Source organism: Rhynchophorus ferrugineus, unplaced genomic scaffold (genome assembly GCF_030347505.1).
Source record: "Rhynchophorus ferrugineus isolate W39M unplaced genomic scaffold, kcgeb_rfMv2 rfM2, whole genome shotgun sequence".
In the NCBI taxonomy this organism is placed as follows: domain Eukaryota; kingdom Metazoa; phylum Arthropoda; class Insecta; order Coleoptera; family Curculionidae; genus Rhynchophorus; species Rhynchophorus ferrugineus.
Genome location: NW_027472581.1, coordinates 83,198,074 through 83,220,738, shown reverse-complemented (window position 1 = coordinate 83,220,738; position 22,665 = coordinate 83,198,074). Strand labels below are relative to the sequence as shown.

Sequence of the window (22,665 nt, the reverse complement as noted above, 5' to 3'; positions counted from 1 at the left end):
CATTGCAGTTGCACACCCCTGTTCGCACTTCAACTAAATGACACATGCTGAAAACCTACCTGTCTGTCAATAAAGCTTCAAAATGATCAATCAATAATGCGATAAATACAAAGTAACACCATCTGTTGTAAATCCTTTTAATTATTGAATTTCTATATATAAAAAATACAACATATCGGGGCTATAAATTAATTTTAAAGAATTTAGAACAAATGATGTTACAAAATGAAGATTTTTTCAGTGGGTTGCAAATATTTAAGAGAGTCCTATTGAGTATTCTCTCTGTAACTCTATGCCCAAAGTTACCTATAAAATGAAATCCTATTTTCTCTATGGTTAGAACCCCGAAGGCGATTGTTGACATTCCGCTGACAACCGCGTGTCACTTGTGCGACATTAGACGAAAAAAAAACTACTTGCGGTCGAATACCAACCTTGATTGATGATTCTGCTTCGTTTTTTCTCCGTTCCGCCTGATAATTTTCGAGTCGTCCTCGGAGGACGCCAATCGACGATACAAAAAAAACCGCACTAATTGCTATATTTATAAACAATCGCTGAAAACGAGCTGCCGTGGAAAAAATGAGACAACTCAATCGATGATAATTAATCTTCGAACACAATGAAGCGTGAAAACATCAGCCGGTAGCTGCCGACAAGCATAATTTGTTGTTTTGACAGCCTCAGCTCAGGTTCGTAATGAATCTTAATCGGGCACGACGTCGCCTTTCCCCCTTACCCCCCACGTCAGACCTCAATAAAATCCAATTATGTCTTCGCTGAAAAAAAATCAGCGTTAAAATAAATATATATTTACCATCAAAATACAAGACACATCGTCATATATTACATTTTGAGAAAAATGCTACCGTGGAATTACTGTCGACTGCTGAAATCATATCTTTTCGAAAGAAAATTTCTCGTATGAAGGGATATTCTCAACATTTGGGTCTTGAACAACTCCTGCAATATCTGCTCTATATGGCTGATATCCCAACAACAAAAGAAACAGCACTTGGAACATTTGCTGACGACACAGTTATATGGCAGAAGATCTCTGTCTAAAGAAAGGCTATAGAAAAAGTACAAGTAGCGGTCAACAAGATCTACAAAAAGGACTAGAGACTGGAAAATACAGCTTAATAGCTCAAAATCTGTCAATGTTAATTTTGCGTTGCGACGAAATGACAAAAAACTTAATTATATCACTTGACGGAAACTCGATTCCTCAAGAAGAATCAGCGTCAGAAGAAATACCGCGGAATATATCCCGATGGTAGGTTAAATTGAAACATCACATTGGACAAAAAGGAAAACACAATAGAACCAAAATAAAACAACTGTACTGGTTAGTCGGAAGATACTCTTAACTTCATAAAGCATAAAGTCAATCATAAAGCTAATTTAGACCTACTGGGTAAAAATATGGGGTTGCACTAAGACATCAAACCAACTAGTAATTCAACTCACCCAAAGTAAAGTTCTACCATTAATTAGCAATGCGAGTAGCTGCACGATGACCTTGAAATCAAATGGATACAGAAAGTGATCCAAAATTGAATTTAAAAAAATTAAAACATGAAATAAGGTCGCTAAATTACAGCAACGTGGAAGAAATACACTACATAAACTACTGGACAACACTCAGAGAATCAGAAGAGTGAAGCGAACCAAACCACACGAACTTGTTTAATGTATAAGTTGTATTCTTAACTTTATCTTAAGTAGATTAGTTTTATTTTAATTTGGGAAATACATACTGATGTAATAATCCCATACTCGCCTTGATTGTCTACTAGTGCCAGTACAACAGAACAGCAGTAATAAATTAATTTGTAAATTAAAATTGTACTAAACATATCTAATATAAAAAGTAATTAATTAAAAAAACATATTAGATTTAGAAAAGTGACAGTGACTTCAGTGATCAAAAGGATGGAAAGCCTTGAATAAACAAGTCTTCAATTCCGGAAAATCCTGATATATGCACAAGGATTTGAACTTACAACGTTGTCGGTTGTTGAAAATTATACATATATTTGAAGAATATAATATAAATGGAATAAATTATCTTGAATTCACAAGTTAACCCAATATTCTGTTGATAACGAAGTTAAAATGTTTTGGTATATTTTTCATTTTTCATACAGTTTCTAATAGAAACAGCATAAAAGGTGTTCAATCGACAAAATAATGTTTTTAACTGGAAATAAATTAACACCAAAATTTGCTGTCAAAAAAGCTTTTACACTTACAAAAGACATCTACAACAAAAAATGTACCTCTAAATATACCTTTGAACTTACAACGTTGTCGGTTGTTGAAAATTATACATATATTTGAAGAATATAATATAAATGGAATAAATTATCTTGAATTCACAAGTTAACCCAATATTCTGTTGATAACGAAGTTAAAATGTTTTGGTATATTTTTCATGTTTCATTTTATATTAATATGGAAAAAAATATGTAAATACTTATCATAACAAAAACGCTATAGTAAGAAACCAAAGTTCTAGTTATTCGTATACTTGAAGGATATAATATATAATCTGGCACTCACAAATTAACCTAGGGTCTAACTAGAAGCTCAAGTTCATATTTAACTAAGTTTACTGTCTATTATTTTAAGTTTATTTAGTTATTATGTCTAAGCTCTTTAACCTTTTATAAACATATTTAATTTTAAAGGAAGAAAAGCATGTGTGTAGAATATACACATATACATACAGGTCTATATTCTTTTAATATTTCATATTGCCCTTCATTTATTATGATCAACATAAAATCTTCTTTCTTTAATATAGGGTAGGTACCCCAATTGTGGCTTATATAACACACGTCTATCTCTGATTTTGTCCATTTTTGACCTCATTTATCCGTGCTTCAACATTTGTAACGTCAGTTTTATGTTTCGTACATGTGGAATTCAATTGGTTTGCTTGCTGAATATTATATAAATCGTTATGAGTCAATAAATATAGTCTTTTCAAATTACCACTCCATAAATTAGTTCGGGTTTCATTCAATATAGCATCCATTGGAATTTAGCAGCTAATTTGGCTGCAATCAAATATTTATCTGATTTTAATAACTCTCACTTCTCAGTCTTTGATACACTCTTATAAATTCCTGATCGATTACGCTCAATTACTGCTTCTACATAATATTTTTACAAAACTAGGAACCCCAACCTTAAAAATCTTCAAGCCAACCCAAACTTCAATGTTTCTTGTTCAATTTTAATGCTGTGAATTGACTTTATGATCAACGAGCTGTGATTTTGATAAGATATAAACACATAATCTGTATTTATACTTTTGCAGAGTCAACTATGCCTAAAATATAATGAATTTGGTATAGAATTGAATTCAATTTGCATAACTAAAATAACAATTAAATGGATACGCATCTGGATGGAATGTCTTCATATATCTATTCAGATTAATAATATTTTTAATAGCTTTTACAACAACATTACTACAATTATGAACAGTATAAGAACAAATAATCTATAAACAAAATTTTTAACCTTAAAATACCACGCTCTGACCAGTACCAGGGTCAAATCCAAAATAGCTGTTGTAGTTCGTAGGATTCTACCTCTAGATTGCTTGTAAATGGCAACGTCGCAAAATCATACTGAAACTACCGAAGTTTGCCGAATGCCGATTAAGATACCCCAGAAATAGTCACTACTTTTAACAATGGTTACTATTTTTAAGTAGTGACTAATTCTAGATGGTCGCAGCCAGTGTTCGGTAAATTTTAGTATAAGTATCCGCCTGATTTTGCGATGTTGCCATTTACAGGCGACGGAAGGTAGAATCCAGTGAAATACGGCAGCCATTTTTATTTTGACAATGGCACTGGTAAGAGCTGTAGTAACTCTTGATTATTTATATCTGATTATATTTTATTTGTTGTTGTACGACTAATATTCTGATTATGATTAGTAGACAGAAATGGATAAATCATTTATTTCTGAATAATCATAAAAGCTCTTCTAGCAATTCTAATGTGAAGAGATAGATAAAGAAGTTCCATACAGGTGGTATGGTCCGAAGGTAACAGTTCGGATAAATATATCTCGATGTCCTTTATGTGGACATACCTCATCAAAATCAGAGTTCATTGATCAAAGTAACCGCGACAATAAAATTGAACATGAAACATTGAAATTTCACTCATGAACAACTAAATCCTTATCTATTAAGATTGCAGGATCCTATTTTGGTAAAAATACTACGACCACTTCTAAATTCCAGTGCAATTGATCACAATTTATAAGAAAATCAAGAGATGAGAGACAAGTGTTAGAATAAATTATCATTGTCCAGCTAGTATAACACTGACACAAAAGGGAAGAGAATATGATATACAACACATTTAAACACTTGTATACACATGATCTGAGGCCCCGAGAATTCAGCAAAAATACACCAATAATCCATAAATTTGACATTAGTAAGATACAACCATCCTTATTGGCAGCTCAATTAGACAAAACAGAAGAAAATAATTGGAATCAGTTTAAACGGAAAATTATCAAAACAGCCCGAGACTTGATTACCTGCCAAGACGCTACATATTTCAAGAACACAGAAATATTTTTACCTCAAAATCCAACCCAAATTCGCAGGCGCCAAATAAGAAAGAAGTTACAGACAAATTACAAGACTAAAAAGCAGCAAGGCACCGGGTGAAGACGGTATTGTCGCAGAACTCTTGAAGGCTGGTTTGGCAAACTTAAAAGGTTCTTGATGACTGTAAAACCGCCTTGATCTATCCACTAAATAAGAAGGAAGACAGAACAAAACTCTCTCGCATGTCTCCTGGGCCGAACACAACAACAACCTTAATACAATACTGGTGCATATCAAATAGGTTTCAGGTCAGGCACATCTTGTCCAGAACAAATATTAATCTTACAATTAATTCTGACAACACAAACTTTATAATAAGAAAATGGCAGGTACATCTGTAACTCCAAAAAGGCCTATGACTCTGTGGACCGTAAATCTCTTTTCGAAATTATGTAAGAACAAGGTCTGGATTTGACAACCGATGCAATTATCAGAGAAAACGCTGAGTGGTACGAAAGACAAGATGAAGTTTAATGGAGTAACATCGGAACCCGAATCCAAATTAAAAAAGGAGTGGACCAAAGTGATGGGGCTTTTTAAATGCGCCTTAGACAAATTAATCCAAGAGTGGCACAAATTAAAGTCAGATCTTAAAATTGACTAACCAATCAAATTAGGAAGAATCATAAGTACGATAGACTGTTTGGATTTCGCAAATGATCTGGCAATTCTAATTCAGGATACTCCAACAGTTCAAAAACAAATATAGATTCTAATAGAAACAGCAGAAAAGGTGTTCAATCGACAAAACACCAAAATTCGCTGTCAAAAAAGCTTTTACACTTACAAAAGACATTTACAACAAAAAATGTACCTCTAAATGTACAAAACTAAGACGTTACAATACTGTTATCAAGACGGACTGCCTTTACGGACCTGAAGTTCTCATTTTGGACAAAAATAGACACATTGCAAACATCCAAAAGAAAGAAAAATTATTAGAAAAATGTTAGGCCCAAAACACACTCAAGAAGGAACATACAAGCTAAGGACAAATAAGAATGTGGAAAAGTTTAGCAATATATATTCGAATTAAAAAAAAAACGCAGGCTAAAGTTTTATGGGCATCTTAAAAGAATGGAACCAAGCAATTGACCAGGCAGGTGGTGGAAAGTTATGAAGTTCGCAGTAAGGCCAAGGTTTAAACAATGAAATGGATCGCTGCAATTAATGTGGATTTTAAAGGGGTCAAAATAACACAGCAAGAAATACAGGATAGAAATACAGATTTTTAGACGGAAAGTTTACGAATGGGAGGCGTACCAGACAGAGACACCGAGGAAATCGGGAACCGAGTGGTCAGATGAACGAAAAAGAGTCCATTCCTAGAGAAATAAAGCAATATGAACCGAAAGAAGAGAAAAACTATTGAAATGTCTCTTGGTTGTACATGTGCATAATAATAATAAATACAATATATTCTTGTCATATCAAGACTCTGATCCACAATCAAGTCTTTAAGTGAAATTGAGGCCAATAACGTAAAAGAAATCAAAAGAGGCAAATTTAGAAAGAAAGCCCTTGGATTTTGCTTGAAATTAACGCATCATCTCACAAAGTCATTATTTCGAATGCATTTCCGGCCAAAAGCTTAACAGACATTACCGGGCAACCACCGGATTCATCTGATATAGCTCCAGTTGACTTATTCTTCTCTCCAAAACTTGAATTACCACCACAAAGTAACTTACTCTATGATCACCACAATGAGGCAGGCGTATATATAGGTATAAATATATCATATCCAACAATATAAATAAAAATTAAATAAACAGTACACATTTTGTCTGATTAATTAACTTCTAATTTGCCGGAAAGCGTTTTCGAACTACTGAACTAAACTCCACAACCGTGTTGACCGAAAGAAACGCACAACTGTCACGGAGAGTTCAGAAGTTGATTCAAATTACTATATTTTAAATTTTTTATATTTATTATGTCTATTCTGGAGATATTTATTAGAAGTTATCACAATAGAACAGTTCCTCAATGGAACAAACCTATGTCGCATGAAGGTTTCAAATCCGTAATAGTTGTATATTGAAAAACAGTCCCTTGACGTCGAATAAACATCTATTTCGATCTGCTTAGGTTCAGAATGATACAAATAACTTTAGCCTTAGCAAATTTCCTTCGCTACAGCAAGGAATGAAGGTACTTAAAAAACATTTCTCCAAATTCATTACCTTAGATTAACTAATGCATATTTGGCTATACATCACAAATTTACTAATACACATAACGTATAGCCTGGAAAAAAGTTTAAAAATACTTATAATATATAATTTAAGTATTATAACATTAACTTATGTCAAACAATACAATAACAATTGTCAACTGGAACTGACAAATATTATTAAGAATTATGTTGTCATTTTTAATAAATGCATCACAAAAATGAAAAACACGCATAACTATACTGGCAATGATATAATTTCTCAAACATTTAACTGAACAAACTTGGTAAATACATTTTTATTTAAAATTGTAGAAATAACAATCATACCAAAAATAAAACAAAAGTTCGAATACAACCTTAAATTTATCTTTCACACTGTTCTATAAACAAACAATGATTTATAATAAAAAGGCCGATAAACTATTTACATATCTGGAGGGAATATTTTAACTTAAACCGCAAATTTTATTTAGTTTAAATTTCGCTTACCTTCCCAATCTCATAAATTATTGGACACACGCGTAATTAACCCTAAGAAAATGAGCAATATTTTTTTGCCATGACATCTATCACTGCCCTGTCACTGTCATCTCAAATTTGTCAAAATCTACAGACTACCGACTAATTTTCTACTTACCTTTAGCGGTCGAGTTAAAACAATCACACACTATAATTAATTACAGCCCACTCCCGATCATATCAAATATGACACGATGAGGGAACATCAAAACTAAAAAAACAGTAAACAACAACAATAATAACAAGAATGAAAAATAAACGAAACTGAAACCGGCGAGCGCAGCCGACTAGATGCGGAGACACGACTAATATACGCCGGAGATCAGGAGCGGACTTGAAACGAGCCTACTGGATTGCGACGCGGACAGCTGTTTGAGCTTTCGCTATCGCTGTAAGCCCGCGGGGTACCGCCGCCGCGAGGGAGGGAACGGTCGCGAGACGGGGAGACAAGAGGACCGCAGGAAAAGCTCGGTCGACCCGTGGGAAAGCGCCGCGTAAAGAGGGAACGAGATGGATACCATTTCATGGGCGTAGTTCAAGATAATTCATTGAAATCATCAATGTCCTTCGAATCAATAAATACTCTATATGCAACCCTCTGATAATTATCGCTTAGAAATATATATTATAATTTATTGTAATACGTATTTATTTCTCAATTTTAAACTGACAATCCGTACATTAATTCATCTAATTGAATCATGGATACGCTACTGCGTTATGGTTAATCCGCACAAGTGCAACAAAGAAAGGGGATGAAATTCACGACGGTGGTATTGGTTTTTGAGTGAAGGCGTGGCCACCAACACCCAAAGTAACCCTGTCTGGATGCTGAGAATGTGTTATCGATCGGTCATCATCAACAGTCTTCCCATTCAGAATGATTAATTATTAAAAGGCAGAGCCGTACCTAGCCGCTCCCTATTTTAAGCAATACATTATCCTTAATTGGTCAACTTTACAGGATAGTTTCAAATTGCCCAGAAAATGTATCGCAAAATAATAGATAATCATAAATATTAACTGGGTGGATATAATTTTATATCAAAATATTGTTTTTATGATCATTAAAGCACTTTTATAATTTCAAACAAAATGTTTAATCGAAACGTTATTTTGATCCTTGTTTTAGATCTAAAATAAACAAAATAACAAGTTTTTCCTAAAAACTCCTAAAAAGTTCAGGTTTAATTAATTTTGAAGAATATATATATTTCAAAAAAACTAGCACCACCTATTGGAAAACTAACCATGGTACTAACAATTTTTATTTCACCCGTTGTAGACAATGACTAGTATGAATACTTCTAATTGCTAGTTAGGTCATCGGATATTATAAATATAACAGCTCTGATAATAAGACAAAACCATAAAACTAAAGAAAAATTATATATTCATGTCAACAATTAAAAAACACCGCCCCCGATAGATTATGCAACTTCATTTACAGCCGTAATAAGTCAATAATAAACCCACTCACATTCCAATTGATTTAAAACACTAATTACTTTTTACTATTCTGTTTTATTCAAATTTGCAACAATTGAATTACGAAATATAAAAAGGCTTCGTTTATATTAACGTCATCTATACAGTACTAACTGCAAAAACTGAAAATATTTTAATTTAATAACCGCCCCAGAGAGAGCGCAACTAAGTAGTCATGTTTTCTTGACATTTGTCCTAACCCAACTTTCTGTTGATATCTTAATAAATTAATTAAGAATGCCAACATAAGCAAAAACATTTGTAGCAATGGATTTAAAATATTGTTTTTTTTGTAGCTCTGCTTTAGTGTTTTCTGTTGTATTGGCAGTAAGTTAATTTTCTTCTTAAGAACTCAATAAAACCACATTAGTTTAGGCCAATGGATATATGTTTTTCAGGTGGTTATTATATTAATTGCTATATCCCAAAAATACCCCATAGTACTTAGATCGAAAAAAGAAAAACGCTTTTATGATCCCTCAAGTAATGAAGAATTGGAATTCCCTTCAATTGATGACAAACCTACATTAAATCTTAGTGTAGTTGTTCCTGCATATAATGAAGAAGAGAGACGTAATAAAGTGGAAATTACCAGATGTATGTCAACTAAAACTATTGATTTGTTTTAGTTCCTCCTATGTTAGACGAATGTGTAGAATTTTTAGAAAATCGTTGTAAAGTAAACAAATCATTTAGTTATGAAGTCATTATTGTAAGTGATGGAAGCAAAGATAAAACTGTGAAAAATGCATTGGAATATAGCAAAAAATATGGAAGTAATAAGATTAGAGTATTAGAACTTGAAAAAAATAGAGGCAAAGGAGGTGCAGTAAGATTGGTATTATCATTTAATTAACTGTATAGAGAATTGTTTTAAAAAAGATTTCCAACAGGGTATATACAGTGCCAGGGGAGCTCTAATACTGTTTGCGGATGCTGATGGTGCTACTAAATTTGCTGATCTTACAAAATTGGAAACTAGCATAAAAGAACAAACAAATTGTAAGATATTTATATTACTGAAACTCACACATAATTTATTTATTGCTACTAGGTGACTACCTACAAAATTTTGAAATTGCTGACAAATTGGCAATAATTGTTGGATCTAGAGCACACTTAGAAGAAGAAGCTGTTGCTTCTAGAACTGTATTCCGTACAATTCTTATGTATGCTTTCCATTTTCTTGTATGGCTTTTTGCAGTTAGAGGTATTAAAGATACCCAGTGTGGATTTAAACTATTAACACGGAAAGCAGCACAGATCTGTTTTGAAAACTTGCATGTAGAGAGATGGTGAGTTTAATATTCAAATTGGCCATGATATTTTGGATGGCTATGCAATATCTTGTTATATACCTGCAGGGCCTTTGATGTTGAACTTCTTTATGTTGCTCAGAGCATTAAAATTCCTATAGATGAAGTGTCAGTTACATGGACAGAAATTGAAGGATCAAAAATAGTACCTGTGTGGAGCTGGGTACAAATGGGAATAGATTTAGGATTAATTTGGCTTAGATATGCCATTGGAGCATGGAAAATTAAATCTCCCGATAAAAACCAATAAGACAAGCTTAGATTTTATACAAATATAATGTATTCAAATAAAACATATTTTACACCAATTATATTATTTTTGATCAATCACATTTTAGGAGCCCCAAAAGCATCAGGCATTCTCTCAATTGTATAACGATGTTGTGATACATACATTATTGGTACTCCTGGTATTTTTCTGATTCTCCTTTTCAAATCTTTATCATTAGTTGCTACAATATAACACTTATGCTGTGTTACTCTTTGAACTAAACAATCATCAGCATAAGTTCCTTTATGCATACAGTGGATTCTCTCAAATCTTGGATCTTTTATTATACGTAAAGCAACCTGAAGCAAATACAGTAAATACCACAATATATATAGTGTCATATTTCTTACCTTGTACTTTTGCCCTAATTTCTCCAATTCTCCCAAAACGCAGTCCGTAATATATGGAATGCATTTTGCATACAAACAATCCATCATATTTTGTATAATGTCCATTTTGTTTTTGATAGAAAAATTGATGAAATTCGTATCTATTAATATATGATATGGAGGCCCTAACTGAGTGTTGTATTGGAAAAATAGTGCTGAACTGACTTGTGGGGTCTCGCGAACTTTTATTTTATGTGGATCTTCTGGTTTCTTTTTCTTAGGGGCGGCGCGGAGTCGTTCTTTTATACGTGGATCGCTGGGACTGATCATATTCTTCATTTTGGCAAATCGTTTTACCGCAATTTTCCTGGTCTTCCTAGCTTTACCCTAAAAAATGTTTCATAACTAAAACAATTTACTTAAACACAAACCTAACATACCATTTTTTAACTTATTAACACAAACACGTATCGGTAACCGCAGAATAAGTAGTATATTACCGTTTCTTGATCAGTAAATAATGTGAAATAAAATGCATGGTTATAAATGTTATCATCCTCTTCTTAGTTATATGGTCAAAAATCCAGTATATTAAATTTAAAAAATGGGTTTAATTTTTATAATCTGTAGTCACCGTATAGCGGGTAAAATTTAAATTTCAAATATAAGAAAAAATGAAGATTGTATTGTAAATAATATTTCTATTAAATTCAATCGATTCGTATACGGAAAAGGACTATGACTAATGAATGAAATTTAACTTAACGGTGGACATCTAAGTGTCGCTGTAAGTCATTTTGGAGAATTATAAAAAGAAAGCAAGTACCAAGTAAGTGGTATTGCTGATATTTGCGGGCTGACTGTATTACTAATAGTGCGCATATTGAAAACAGCAGTTGCAGCTGTTTGTATGTGTTTGTAAGCTTGTTTAGTTATTTCTAAATTAATATTTATATTTGATTTATAACTTTTAAAATGCTACCAAAAACGATCAAACTGAATAATGGTATCCTTTTACCAACTGTCGGTTTAGGAACTTATAGGGTAAGTGATTGATATAATTTTCTATCTAGAAGTGATGAGGTACTTTTTATAGTCACAACCTGGTCAAGTTGAGGAAGCTGTTAAAACAGCTATCGATGCGGGTTATCGTCATATTGATTGCGCCTGGTTCTATGGTAATGAAGCTGAAGTTGGAAAAGCCATTCGAGAAAAAATAGCCAGTGGAGTAGTAAAACGTGCAGATTTATTTATCACTAGCAAGGTTAATTAAATATTCAACATCTTAAAATATTTCTAAAGTAAAGTTCATGACTAATATTCAGTAACACTAGATGTTATCTCTAAAATTTGATTTAAAAAGTGATATTAAGGTGAAACATTCCCATTATCTCATATAAACAATTCTTTAATAATATTACATAATTTCCCTTATCAGGTTAATATTTGATAACCTATTACTGTTTTATATAATTGGGAAAATTTTCTTTGGAATATTTTAACTGGTAAATATATTTTTCATAGTTGTGGAATAATTTCCATGCTAAGGAAGAAGTTATCCCAAAGTTAAAGGAGTCATTGTCTGCTTTGGGCTTGGATTACCTGGATTTGTATTTGATTCATTGGCCTTTTGGCACCAAACTGGATGCTCCTTTATTACCAACTGAAAATCATGAGAATTACTTCAGTGATGTTGACTACTTAGAAACCTGGGAAGGATTAGAGGAAGGCTTTAAACTTGGCCTGGCTAAGTCCATTGGACTATCAAATTTTAATTCTGAACAGGTGGAGAGAGTACTGAAAAACTGCACCGTAAAACCAGTTGTTAATCAAGTAGAAAAAATGTTAAGCTAGGTAACTAAGGTAATGTTCATCAACTGTATTGTTTTAAGTTGAATGTAATCCAAATTTAAACCAGAAAAAGTTGAATGCCTTTTTCAAGGAAAGAGGGGTAGTGCTAGTTGGTTTCTGCCCATTGGGGAGAAGTGAATATGTTGGTAGGCCTGGTTTCCCAGAACCAACCATATTTGATCCCAAAGTTGCAGAAATTGGCAAAAAATATAATAAGTCACCTGCGCAAGTTGTTTTGAACTATTTGGTAAAAAAATATTTTTTAAATATGATTTTTAATTACTATAATAATTTCCAGGTGGGCTTAGGAATTTCGGTAATACCGAAATCAGTTACTAAAGCCAGAATAATTGAAAATATTAACATTTTCGACTTCACCCTTAGCCAGGAAGACAAAGCTTATTTGGATTCCTGTAATAAAAATCAACGTGTGAGTGCCCTTAGTGATTTTAAGAATCACAAATATTATAGCTTCACTGGAGAGTTCTAAAAGTTATATTTGATCTTTATCTTTTAATTCAGCTAGTTCTTTGTCTTGTATTTGTTAATTAAAGTTTTTACGTATTAGTTGTTAGTAAAAAAATAAAGGCTTAAAATGTAAATAGTGTCTTTGTTTTGGTTCCTATAACCTCATTAAAAACACCGCTAGAGTTAGGTTAACTAGAGAAACAATATTGTAACCTCAATGTCCAACGCATTTCTTGATCAAAACATTTTTTTTGACATGTCTCAGAATAAATCAAAAAAGAGCTCACCATGGTTTCAATGCGAACAATGTTCTGCTTTTATTCTACACAGGGATATTGAGAATCATGAGGGTTCATGCCCTCCTACGACAACCGCTTTCCAACACACTTTCATCCACAATGATGTTTTGTGTGGCATACTGGAAGGAAAACCTACAGAAGAAGTGAAATCGTTAAGCACCAGGGAGAAGGATGGTTTAGTGTTCCTTAGCCAGGCCTCCATGCAACTTTGTTCAATCACTATTGGTGAAAAAGTCATTCTCCAACCAGTAAATGGAGATCATTCATCGTTTATAAAGCAAGCATGGCCTACTAATGAAAAAACTTTAACGTCAGTTTTAATAACGAAAAATGGTATAACCCCGAATAATGTCGTATAGTTCAATTACATTATCTAAATAGTTTATAGCTTTGGATACTGTAGGATTAACTTTAAATGACCCTATACTTGTAAAAAAACTTGGACCTACTGGAATAGCATCACAGTTAAGTGTAATCATACTAAATGCTCCAAAATCTCTCGAAATACATGCAGAACTAAATAAACGTTTATTAAAATGTTTCAAGGAACATTATGTTAAGGCAGGCAACTATTTAACATTAATGTATTATGGAAATTTACTAAAATTACAGGTCAAAAATGTTTCCAGTAATAGTTGTATAATAGACAAGATTAATGAACTGTCTGTGTCTGATTCAGACAAATTTTACCTTATTGATAATCATACAAAATGGAAAGTATACAAGTATGTTTTTATACTATATTTTACCGTAATAGTAAAAAATATTATATATTTACAGGAGCCAGGAGAATTATTTTGAAGAAACTAACTCAACCCAATCTTACCAAGTTGAAGGTTTAGATAATGAAGTTGCAGACATTCAGGAATTGATGAATGCTAGTTTGGGGAAAGTAAAATTTCCTGCTTTAATCCCAATTAAATCAGTTCTTTTATACGGTAGCTCTGGAACTGGTAAAACTACTTTGGCTAAGATGTTAGCAAAAGAGTCTAGGGCTAACACTATAGAAATATATCTTCCGGATTTATATAGTAAACATTCTTCCAGTCCTGAGGAAGCTGTTAAGGAACTTTTTGATAGTGCCTTGAAACAGACTCCATCAGTGATAATCTTGGATGAAATTGATGTTTTGTGTCCGATAAGGAATGGTATGGAATTGATAATACTAATATTCTTAAATTAATTTATTTTTCTTGTGTCATAGGCAGAGTGGGAGAGACTGAAAAGAAGATTGTTTCCACAGTTTTAACTTATCTTGATAGTATATCTACCAGATCAAATTTAAAAATATTCATTATTGCTACCACAAATAAAATCGACGGTATTGATCCAGCTTTACGGCGGTCAGATAACATCAATCCTTTTTATCTGAGTTAATATCTAAGTTGTTTTATAGGTGTGGACGCTTAGACCGTGAAGTTGAAATATCCAGCCCCAATCCTAACGCCCGTTATCTCATTTTACGACATTTCCTACGAAACAGCCCTTTAAACATTCAAGATAGTGATTTGCGTGAAATAGCGCTAATGACTCCAGGCTTTGTGGGTGCCGATTTGCAGGCTCTTTGTTCCCAAGCTAGTTTGTTATGTGCTCGAAGAAAAGGAAAAACAATAGAGATGGAGGACTTTCGATGCGCTGTCAAAAAGATCAGACCCAGTGCCATGAGGGAAATACAGATTGAGGTAAACTATTTCCGTTTTTTTTTAAAGCATGTGAGGTTTGTGTATAAAAAATGTATTACAAATAATGTAATTATTTATCCTGCCTCCTTCACCATTTTCGTGAACGACTTTGAAATGTCATGATTTTTGTTTTTTTTTGTGGGGTTTCATTAAATAAAAAAATAATACAGTACATGTACTACTACAGTTACAGTTTGTACATTCTATAGGATTCAAGGTCCTAATGGGTGATTTGAATTAACTATGGTTTGGCCTAACGTATGCTGCCAAAATGAAAAGGTATATTAGATTGGATATTTATAAAAAGTGACTACATTTTATTATTTAAATGGTTGCCCCTTCATAAAGGGTCTTTTAATTTTTATGTATTATTTTTACGCCTTTTAAATTTTCAATTCATTTTAACTCTACAAATTAAAAAACCTAAACTTTTTGGCTTTTCATTCTTAATTTGGCTATGCTCGTTTTAGAATATTCTTTACTGAATATTACCGTTAATACTAATTATGGAAAACATACCTTACTAACATATAGTAACACGGAAACGTTAACTGTTACCGCTGTTAACTGGAACCGCTTCCTGTAAGAGAATTGAACTTTTATTCTTTATTTCTTTATTAAGTAACTTTATTTCTAATTATATGTGCCTTTGCTATGACTATAAATAAATTTCAAGATTAAATATTCGAAAAAGTTGAAATTTTAGTGAGTTTACTTGCAGTTAGATGGTTTGATATATCATATTTCAAAATAAGAAGGTCAAGGGTATAACATCTACTGCGCCGAAGCTATGAGTTATCAAACTATTTAGAGATCATTGAAAAATATATTTTTTATTGGTATTTACTTGATCCAATATATTAAACAAATAAAACTGACAAATTTTTTTTATCTTACATTAGTTATGCTTAGCTCAGTCTTAATTTATGAATAAATGTATTACTAATGTGAGTCCTTGCGTCATTTTACAAGACGACTGCGGAATAAATATATCAATATATCAAATTAAAATTAAATTAGAGTAAAGTTAAGAGTAACACTTATACACTATACAAGTTCGTTTGGTTTCGTTTACTTTTATCTTGTTTTCCTGCGCATTGTCCAGTACTTGTGCTGCTTCCGCGTTCCTGGGATACAGTAATATTCTTTCATGTTTTAAGGCGAAATATTATACAACTTTGTGGATCTTAGTATCAATACTAAGAATTGGATTACTAGCCGTTTTGATGTTTTAGTGCAATCTCATATTTGCATCCCATAAGTACAAATGAGCTTTATTATTCAGTTACAGTTATCTAATTTTGAGTCTGATCTGCTCTCTTTTATCTAATATGATATTTCCAATTTAACCTACCATCGAGATGGATGGATCGAAATTCTGGTTGAAAATTTGAATATTTAATAATTGAGTATAAAGCTTGTATATTGTATCAAAATATAAATACCCATAAGAGCTATTAATTGCGCTTTTTCAAATATTGCAGAGAATTAAAGCAAATAACACAAACTAGTGATGAAATGGTACCAGTTTTCAGACAATAACATTAATTGTACGGTGGCAACTAACACAATTAATCTTTTACAAAACAAGTGTAATTATTATTTTTTACTCTTTGTGATTCCACAATCTGCCCTATAGGTAATAAGTATTTCTTATGTCTATGTTATTTATAGTGACATGTAGAAAATCACTTCATTAAGAGATCTCCTGTATAAAATATTATCTTAATTAATTAGTTTTATTCTAAAACTTATTCTAATGTCTATATATGTCCAGTAATCAGATCAGGTGGTGTTAAACGTTTTTTCTACGCACTTCACTATCACGTCGTATATTTAGCTGCTTAGCGAGTACGTTGGGGTGCACTGACACTCTTTCGAAGTACTTCACAGAAACACGTTGAATGACACTCGTTATAGGTTCTAGAGGAATATCGCGTTGTATAACTTTATTTAAAATATAGTACAGAGCATCAACAATGGCACGCTTTATTTTGGAACCGTTGAATGATGGATATATTAGATCTGCTAGCGGTACCCCATAGTTGAATTCTATATGACCAAATAGGCTTGAGTATAGACGCATACAGCAGTACCTTGTTATTTAAAGATAACTTTGATTTGCGCCCGATTAGCCAATACATTTAATATAATTTAAGTCCAAGTCTAAGTGCATACCAAGATATTTAACATGCTCTGCTTGGGGGAGTTGACGATGATTGATATTCACTGGTGGACATGTTCTTCTACGCAGGGTAAAAGTTACATGGGTGGATTTTGTTTCATTGGCTTTAATGCGCCATGTCTTCAATCATAATTGTATTTGCTCCAGGTGGGTTTGTAGGTTTATTGATGCTGTGACTGGATCTTCATGAGATGCTAAGATTGCTATGTTGTCTGCGTATGTTGCCACTGTAGTTATTTTTGTGGTGGGTAGATCGGCCGTATACAGAAGATACAGTACTGGACTCAGTACGCTACCTTGCGGAACTCCTGAATATATGGGATGCAATTCGGTATGTTCATCGCCTTGATTTACAATAAAATGTCTATCAGTGAGATACGATTTTAGTAACTGATAGTCCGGATGACGGAGAAGTTTCTTTAAATTAACCTGCAAGCTGCTATGCCATACTTTGTCAAAAGCCTGAGATATATTTAGGAAAGCAGCCGAACAATATCTTTTGGCATTTAAGTCAGTGTTTATTTTGTTTACAAGTCTACGCACTTATTCTATGGTTCCATGCTTATTGCGAAACCCAAACTGATGTTTTGGAATAATCCTTCTTTTCTCTATTATATAGTTGAGTTTCTTTATGTATGGTTTCTGGAAAACTTTCGAGATTATCGGTAAAAAACTTATCGGCCGGTAGGAGGTCACATCTTCTGGTATTTATAATTAATTTAATAAATAGTTTTTATTATTCAGGTTCCTAATATAAAATGGACAGATATAGGCGGACAAGAGAATTTGAAACTTATCCTAAAACAGGCTGTCGAATGGCCCCTGAAGCATCCCGAGAGCTTCACGCGACTCGGTATTACGCCTCCCAGAGGGGTCCTCATGTACGGACCTCCTGGTTGTTCCAAGACCATGATAGCCAAGGCCCTGGCGTCAGAGAGCGGGCTGAACTTCCTCAGCATTAAAGGTGCACCACACTATTTTGGGCATACAGTTCTACTAATATAGATGATTTGACAGGGCCAGAACTATTCAGCAAGTGGGTCGGCGAATCAGAAAGAGCTATCAGAGAAGTGTTCCGTAAGGCCCGACAGGTGGCGCCGTCTGTAATATTCTTCGACGAAATCGATGCCCTGGGCGGTGAAAGATCTTCAGGTGATAATCGAGTGGAGTCTTGCATGCTTTACCTACAAGTTCAGGTTTTCAGGATCGTCAACGAGTGTACAGGACCGCGTACTAGCTCAGCTGCTCACGGAACTGGACGGAGTCACGCCTTTGGGCGATGTGACAATTTTAGCAGCAACTAATCGGCCAGATCGTATAGACAAGGCGCTTTTAAGGCCGGGACGCCTTGATCGTATCGTGTATGTACCTTTACCAGACCCAAACACCAGACGAGAGATATTTAGGATAAAGTTGTCGAAGATGCCGGTAAGGCCTACTAAAATATATTAAGAACGTTAATGTTTATACCGATTTCCAGACTACGAACGTAAATGTGGAGGAACTTATAACGAAAACAGGTGGATATTCCGGAGCGGAAATAAATGCAGTGTGTCACGAAGCAGCTATGATGGCTTTAGAAGAAAATCTGAACAGCGAAGTAGTTGATAACGTTCACTTTCAAAAGGCCTTGGATTTGATCAAACCTCGAACTCCAAAAAGCCTGATTTCTTTGTATGAGGAACATAATGACGTCAAGATATGATACCAAATATTTAATTTAATAACAAAATTAACAACGTTTTTAATATTCCGATATATAAAATCAAATATACAATTTTTTTTTTTTTTATTTCTTTTCATTACCCCATTCATTTATAACATTTCAGAGACTGGTAACACCAGATGGAACTTTTAAAAGTTTCCAATTAAGATAGTTCTACATCTGGTTAAAAGTTTTATGTAATAGTAGGCAACCAAATATACTCGTAATTAAATATAAACCTATGCTATTATTTTTGGAATCCTTCACCTACTCTAAACACAGCTCATGATATTTCATAATATTGTTGGATATTGTTAAATTAAATATTTACAGGAAGGATATTTATTTAATATTTGATAAAATTAAATCAGACACCTAAAATTTTTCCTTTGGTGTTTCGGAAGGTGCTATTGGTCGTACTATTTATTAAAACTAAAAATTGTTTTCATATAAAACTATTATATAGATAACAGAATATATATTTGCAATAAAATATTCTAACATCCCGTTGTAACTTAATTTTTTGGCTAGTTCAGTTCCAACCTTCTTAGGGTGAAGACGTATTTTCAATACGGTCCAAGCTATAAAAAGATACCTTTCTTTAAAAAAACCCAGTATTTTATTACGGTTATTTAATTGGGTGTTAAAAACGCATAACAGATGCGGCTATCCGTCTCTCAGTGGACCTAAAGTGTAGTGAATACGTGTTTACGTGACCAGACAAAAGGACTGCATCTCATTTTTATTAGTGTTTAAAATTATTTCATCTTATTTTACAACAGTCCTTTTGAAATTCATTTATAGTATTTATAGTAAAAAACTAGTGCAAAAATAACGTAAGTGAAAAATGAAGTGCGTGAAATAAACAATGTATTTATTTTATTTTTTTTATCCTCTGGAAGTAAATTAAATAAAATATTAAAAATTAAAAAATGGCAAACCATAGCGATTCAACCAAATCACCTGCACACTTTGATATAAGATTAGAACAAACAGCAATAATGCAAACTCCACCATCAGAATGGACTACAGTCATTAACAAAAAACGATTGAGAAGTCCAGAAGAAGAAATCGCGAGGAAACAAACAAGAATCAGTGACTATTGGTTGCAGAAACCGATAGAGACAAAAACAGTTTTAGCAACCTGTCGGAAGAAATTGAAGAGAACATACAACCAAGCCCTGAAAAAGTTGTTCCCAAACCACCACCAATAACAGTCTATAAGGTAGGAATAATAAAAAACATCCATGATTTATTGAAAACCATTACTACGAACTACACAATTGAAACAGTGAGCTATGAAACAATTAAAATCCAATTGTTCGAAGCGGATCACTTTAAAGTTCTTATAAAAGAATTAGATGAAAGAAACACCCAATACCATACATTCAGGCCAAAATCCGAGAGAACATTTAAATTCGTATTAAAAGGATTACATCACGGGACGGACTTTAACACCATCAAGGTAGCACTAGCTGAAAAAGGCCACGAGGTCGTAAATATTCACAATATACGACATCACACGACAAAAAAACCTCTGACTATGTTTTATATAGACATAAAACCTAATGGAAATAATAAGGCAGTGTATGAAATCACCAAATTGGAAAATAATATTATTAAATGCGAACCACCACATATAAAAAGAATTATACCACAATGCACAAGGTGTCAAGCGCACGGGCAGACAAAGACTTACTGTCGCAAATCATATAGATGCGTAAAATGTGCAGGAGAACATAAGACAGGAGATTGTACTCGTAAAGTTCGCGATGAAAAAGTGAAATGTGTTAACTGTAACGGAAATCATCCAGCGAACTACAAGGGTTGCGCAGTTCACAAGCAACTACAGCAGAAACTCTATCCTGCCTTAAGGGAAAAAAGGCATCAACAAAAACAATCCACTGCTACCAATCTACCACTACCCACCAGAACAAGTCAACCAGACATAACTTATGCCCAAATAGTTGAAAATGGTTCAGCACAAAAACGAGAGACAATATCTCAACCTACTGAAACTAGCAACATCTCAAGATTAGAAAATATGATGGCCAAACTAATGGATCAAATGAGTACGATGCTTGGTTTACTCACAACCGTCGTAAGCAAACTTGCCTAATGCCTGAAACCAATAGCTACAAAATCGCCGTCTGGAATGCCAATGGGCTCCAACAACACGCCAGGGAACTAAAAATGTTCGTAAATGAACAAAATATTGACGTTATGATGGTTTCCGAAACGCACTTTACGGACAAGAATTATCTGAAAGTTCCTAAATATAAGCTTTATCATACAAATCACCCTGATGATAAAGCACATGAAGGTACAGCCATAATAATTCGAGATGATATAAAGCATTTCGAAAAAGAAAAATTCCGCAAAGACTACCTGCAAGCCACCAGTATAACCATAGAGGAAGCCCATGGACCATTAACAATTTCTGCGGTTTATTGCCCACCCAAACATAACAACAAGGCAGAACAATTTCAAGAATTCTTCAGTACGCTAGGTAATAGATTTATAGCAGGAGGAGGTTATAATGCAAAACATTTAATGTGGGGTTCAAGAATAATAACCTCAAAAGGTAGAGAACTGCTCAAAGTCATAAGGAAAGATAACTTACAACATATCTCTACTGGTGAACCAACATATTGGCCTTCAGACAGAAATAAAAAACCAGATACAATAGATTTCTGTATTACAAAAAATATTGATCCAAAAAAGTGTCAGGCAGAATCATGTTTCGACCTGTCTTCTGATCATTCACCAATAATAGTAACAATTTCTTCAAAAATTACCATCAAAGATAAACCCCCTTCTCTGTGCAATAATAGAACTAACTGGCCCTCATTTAGAGAAAACTTAGACCAAAATATCTCTCTAAACTTACCGTTACAAACTGAAATGGATATAGAAATAGCAGCAATAAATCTTACAAAAAATATACAGGAGGCAGCATATTCCGCGACTCCTAACAGTGAAACATTTCCAAGAAAAAATACACATATATCATGTACAATACAGAAAAAGATAGCAGAAAAAAGAAAGTTACGACGAAATTGGCAACAGCAAAGGACTGAAGAGAATAAAAGAAAATTTAATAGGGCCATAAAAGAGCTGAGAGATCTAATCCAAATAGAACAAAACCAAGGCATTCAAGAATACCTAGAAAACTTGACATCAACTGAGGATACAGACTATTCATTGTGGAAAGCAACAAAAAAGCTTAGGAGATCCCAGCAGCACAACCCACCTATTAAAACAAGCGAAAATAATTGGGCGAGAAGCAATAAAGAGAAGGCCGACATTTTCTCAAAACACTTAAAAAATGTTTTTAAACCTTTCCAGTCTCAGCTACATAAAGATGACGAAAATAAAATTACTAGCTTTCTAGATTCGCCATTTCAAATGGATTTACCGCACGAGAAATTAACGGTCAAAAAAGTTAAACATACAATAATGAGAGAGATTAATATTAAAAAAGCTCCTGGTTATGACTTAATTACTGGCAAAATTTTAAAAGAACTATCAGAAAAGGGTATGAAAGTAGCTAAAATATTAATGATACTTAAACCAGGAAAAATACCAGAAGATGTGACCTCCTACCGACCTATAAGTTTATTACCAATAATATCGAAAGTTTTCGAGAAATTATACATAAAAAAACTAAACTATATAATAGAAAAAAGAAAAATTATTCCAGAACATCAGTTTGGCTTTCGCAA

General features: G+C 33.3%; 5 protein-coding genes across 10 annotated transcripts in view; 3 read left to right on the top strand and 2 right to left on the bottom strand.

Annotated features, from left to right (window-relative positions):
• The window catches only part of LOC143191495 (growth arrest-specific protein 2), a 68,353-nt gene extending 60,690 nt beyond the window's left edge, over positions 1-7,663 (bottom strand). Inside the window, exon 1 of one of the 3 annotated variants that reach the window (XM_076396658.1) lies at positions 7,465-7,663. The gene's annotated coding sequence lies outside the window, so the exon portion shown is untranslated. Of the gene's footprint in view, positions 1-7,316; positions 7,422-7,464 lie in introns of those variants that run through there. The other 2 variants (XM_076396660.1, XM_076396659.1) reach the window with 2 other exon arrangements.
• Positions 7,664-9,014: 1,351 nt separating this feature from the next.
• Positions 9,015-10,749, top strand: wol (Dolichyl-phosphate beta-glucosyltransferase wollknaeuel). Its single transcript, XM_076396672.1, has 7 exons — positions 9,015-9,161; positions 9,233-9,407; positions 9,464-9,672; positions 9,728-9,836; positions 9,889-10,129; positions 10,199-10,429; positions 10,489-10,749. Exons 1-6 carry the CDS (start codon positions 9,102-9,104, stop codon positions 10,398-10,400), a joined length of 996 nt encoding a protein of 331 aa, XP_076252787.1. The 5' UTR covers positions 9,015-9,101; the 3' UTR covers positions 10,401-10,429; positions 10,489-10,749.
• On the bottom strand, positions 10,408-11,308 carry Bka (FCF1 rRNA-processing protein Bka). Its single transcript, XM_076396674.1, has 3 exons — positions 11,191-11,308; positions 10,772-11,137; positions 10,408-10,720 (listed from the first exon to the last, which is right to left on the bottom strand). The coding sequence occupies exons 1-3, from the start codon at positions 11,191-11,193 to the stop codon at positions 10,478-10,480; spliced, it is 612 nt and encodes a 203-aa protein (XP_076252789.1). The 5' UTR covers positions 11,194-11,308; the 3' UTR covers positions 10,408-10,477.
• Positions 11,309-11,614: 306 nt separating this feature from the next.
• Positions 11,615-13,203, top strand: LOC143191500 (aldo-keto reductase family 1 member B1). The gene is made up of 5 exons (XM_076396673.1): positions 11,615-11,794; positions 11,847-12,014; positions 12,275-12,585; positions 12,644-12,848; positions 12,900-13,203. The coding sequence occupies exons 1-5, from the start codon at positions 11,726-11,728 to the stop codon at positions 13,089-13,091; spliced, it is 945 nt and encodes a 314-aa protein (XP_076252788.1). The 5' UTR covers positions 11,615-11,725; the 3' UTR covers positions 13,092-13,203.
• Positions 13,204-13,230: 27 nt separating this feature from the next.
• On the top strand, positions 13,231-19,012 carry LOC143191486 (ATPase family gene 2 protein homolog A). 4 transcript variants are annotated; one of them, XM_076396645.1, is made up of 10 exons: positions 13,260-13,701; positions 13,757-13,832; positions 13,998-14,093; positions 14,149-14,516; positions 14,573-14,711; positions 14,765-15,050; positions 17,980-18,199; positions 18,253-18,387; positions 18,440-18,663; positions 18,716-19,012. In XM_076396645.1, exons 1-10 carry the CDS (start codon positions 13,287-13,289, stop codon positions 18,938-18,940), a joined length of 2,184 nt encoding a protein of 727 aa, XP_076252760.1. In that variant the 5' UTR covers positions 13,260-13,286; the 3' UTR covers positions 18,941-19,012. The 4 variants fall into 4 exon arrangements, 3 of the variants coding, with proteins under 3 accessions (XP_076252759.1, XP_076252761.1, XP_076252760.1); XM_076396644.1 differs by having other exon boundaries at positions 13,231-13,701; positions 13,757-14,093; XR_013004520.1 differs by having other exon boundaries at positions 13,243-13,701; positions 13,757-14,093; positions 18,432-18,663.
• Positions 19,013-22,665: the final 3,653 nt, after the last annotated feature.

Excerpts from the sequence above, each read along its gene's own strand:
- wol (XM_076396672.1), top strand. The coding sequence starts at position 9,102 with ATGGATTTAAAATATTGTTTTTTTTGTAGCTCTGCTTTAGTGTTTTCT. Across the intron at positions 9,408-9,463 it reads ATATAATGAAGAAGAGAGAC|TTCCTCCTATGTTAGACGAA; the intron begins GTAATAAAGTGG and ends GATTTGTTTTAG. Across the intron at positions 10,130-10,198 it reads AACTTGCATGTAGAGAGATG|GGCCTTTGATGTTGAACTTC; the intron begins GTGAGTTTAATA and ends ATATACCTGCAG.
- Bka (XM_076396674.1), bottom strand. Across the intron at positions 10,721-10,771 it reads AATTAGGGCAAAAGTACAAG|GTTGCTTTACGTATAATAAA; the intron begins GTAAGAAATATG and ends TATTTGCTTCAG.
- LOC143191500 (XM_076396673.1), top strand. The coding sequence starts at position 11,726 with ATGCTACCAAAAACGATCAAACTGAATAATGGTATCCTTTTACCAACT. Across the intron at positions 12,586-12,643 it reads AAACCAGTTGTTAATCAAGT|TGAATGTAATCCAAATTTAA; the intron begins AGAAAAAATGTT and ends ATTGTTTTAAGT. Across the intron at positions 12,849-12,899 it reads AAGTTGTTTTGAACTATTTG|GTGGGCTTAGGAATTTCGGT; the intron begins GTAAAAAAATAT and ends AATAATTTCCAG.
- LOC143191486 (XM_076396644.1), top strand. The coding sequence starts at position 13,287 with ATGTCCAACGCATTTCTTGATCAAAACATTTTTTTTGACATGTCTCAG. Across the intron at positions 14,094-14,148 it reads ACAAAATGGAAAGTATACAA|GAGCCAGGAGAATTATTTTG; the intron begins GTATGTTTTTAT and ends ATATATTTACAG. Across the intron at positions 14,517-14,572 it reads TTTGTGTCCGATAAGGAATG|GCAGAGTGGGAGAGACTGAA; the intron begins GTATGGAATTGA and ends CTTGTGTCATAG.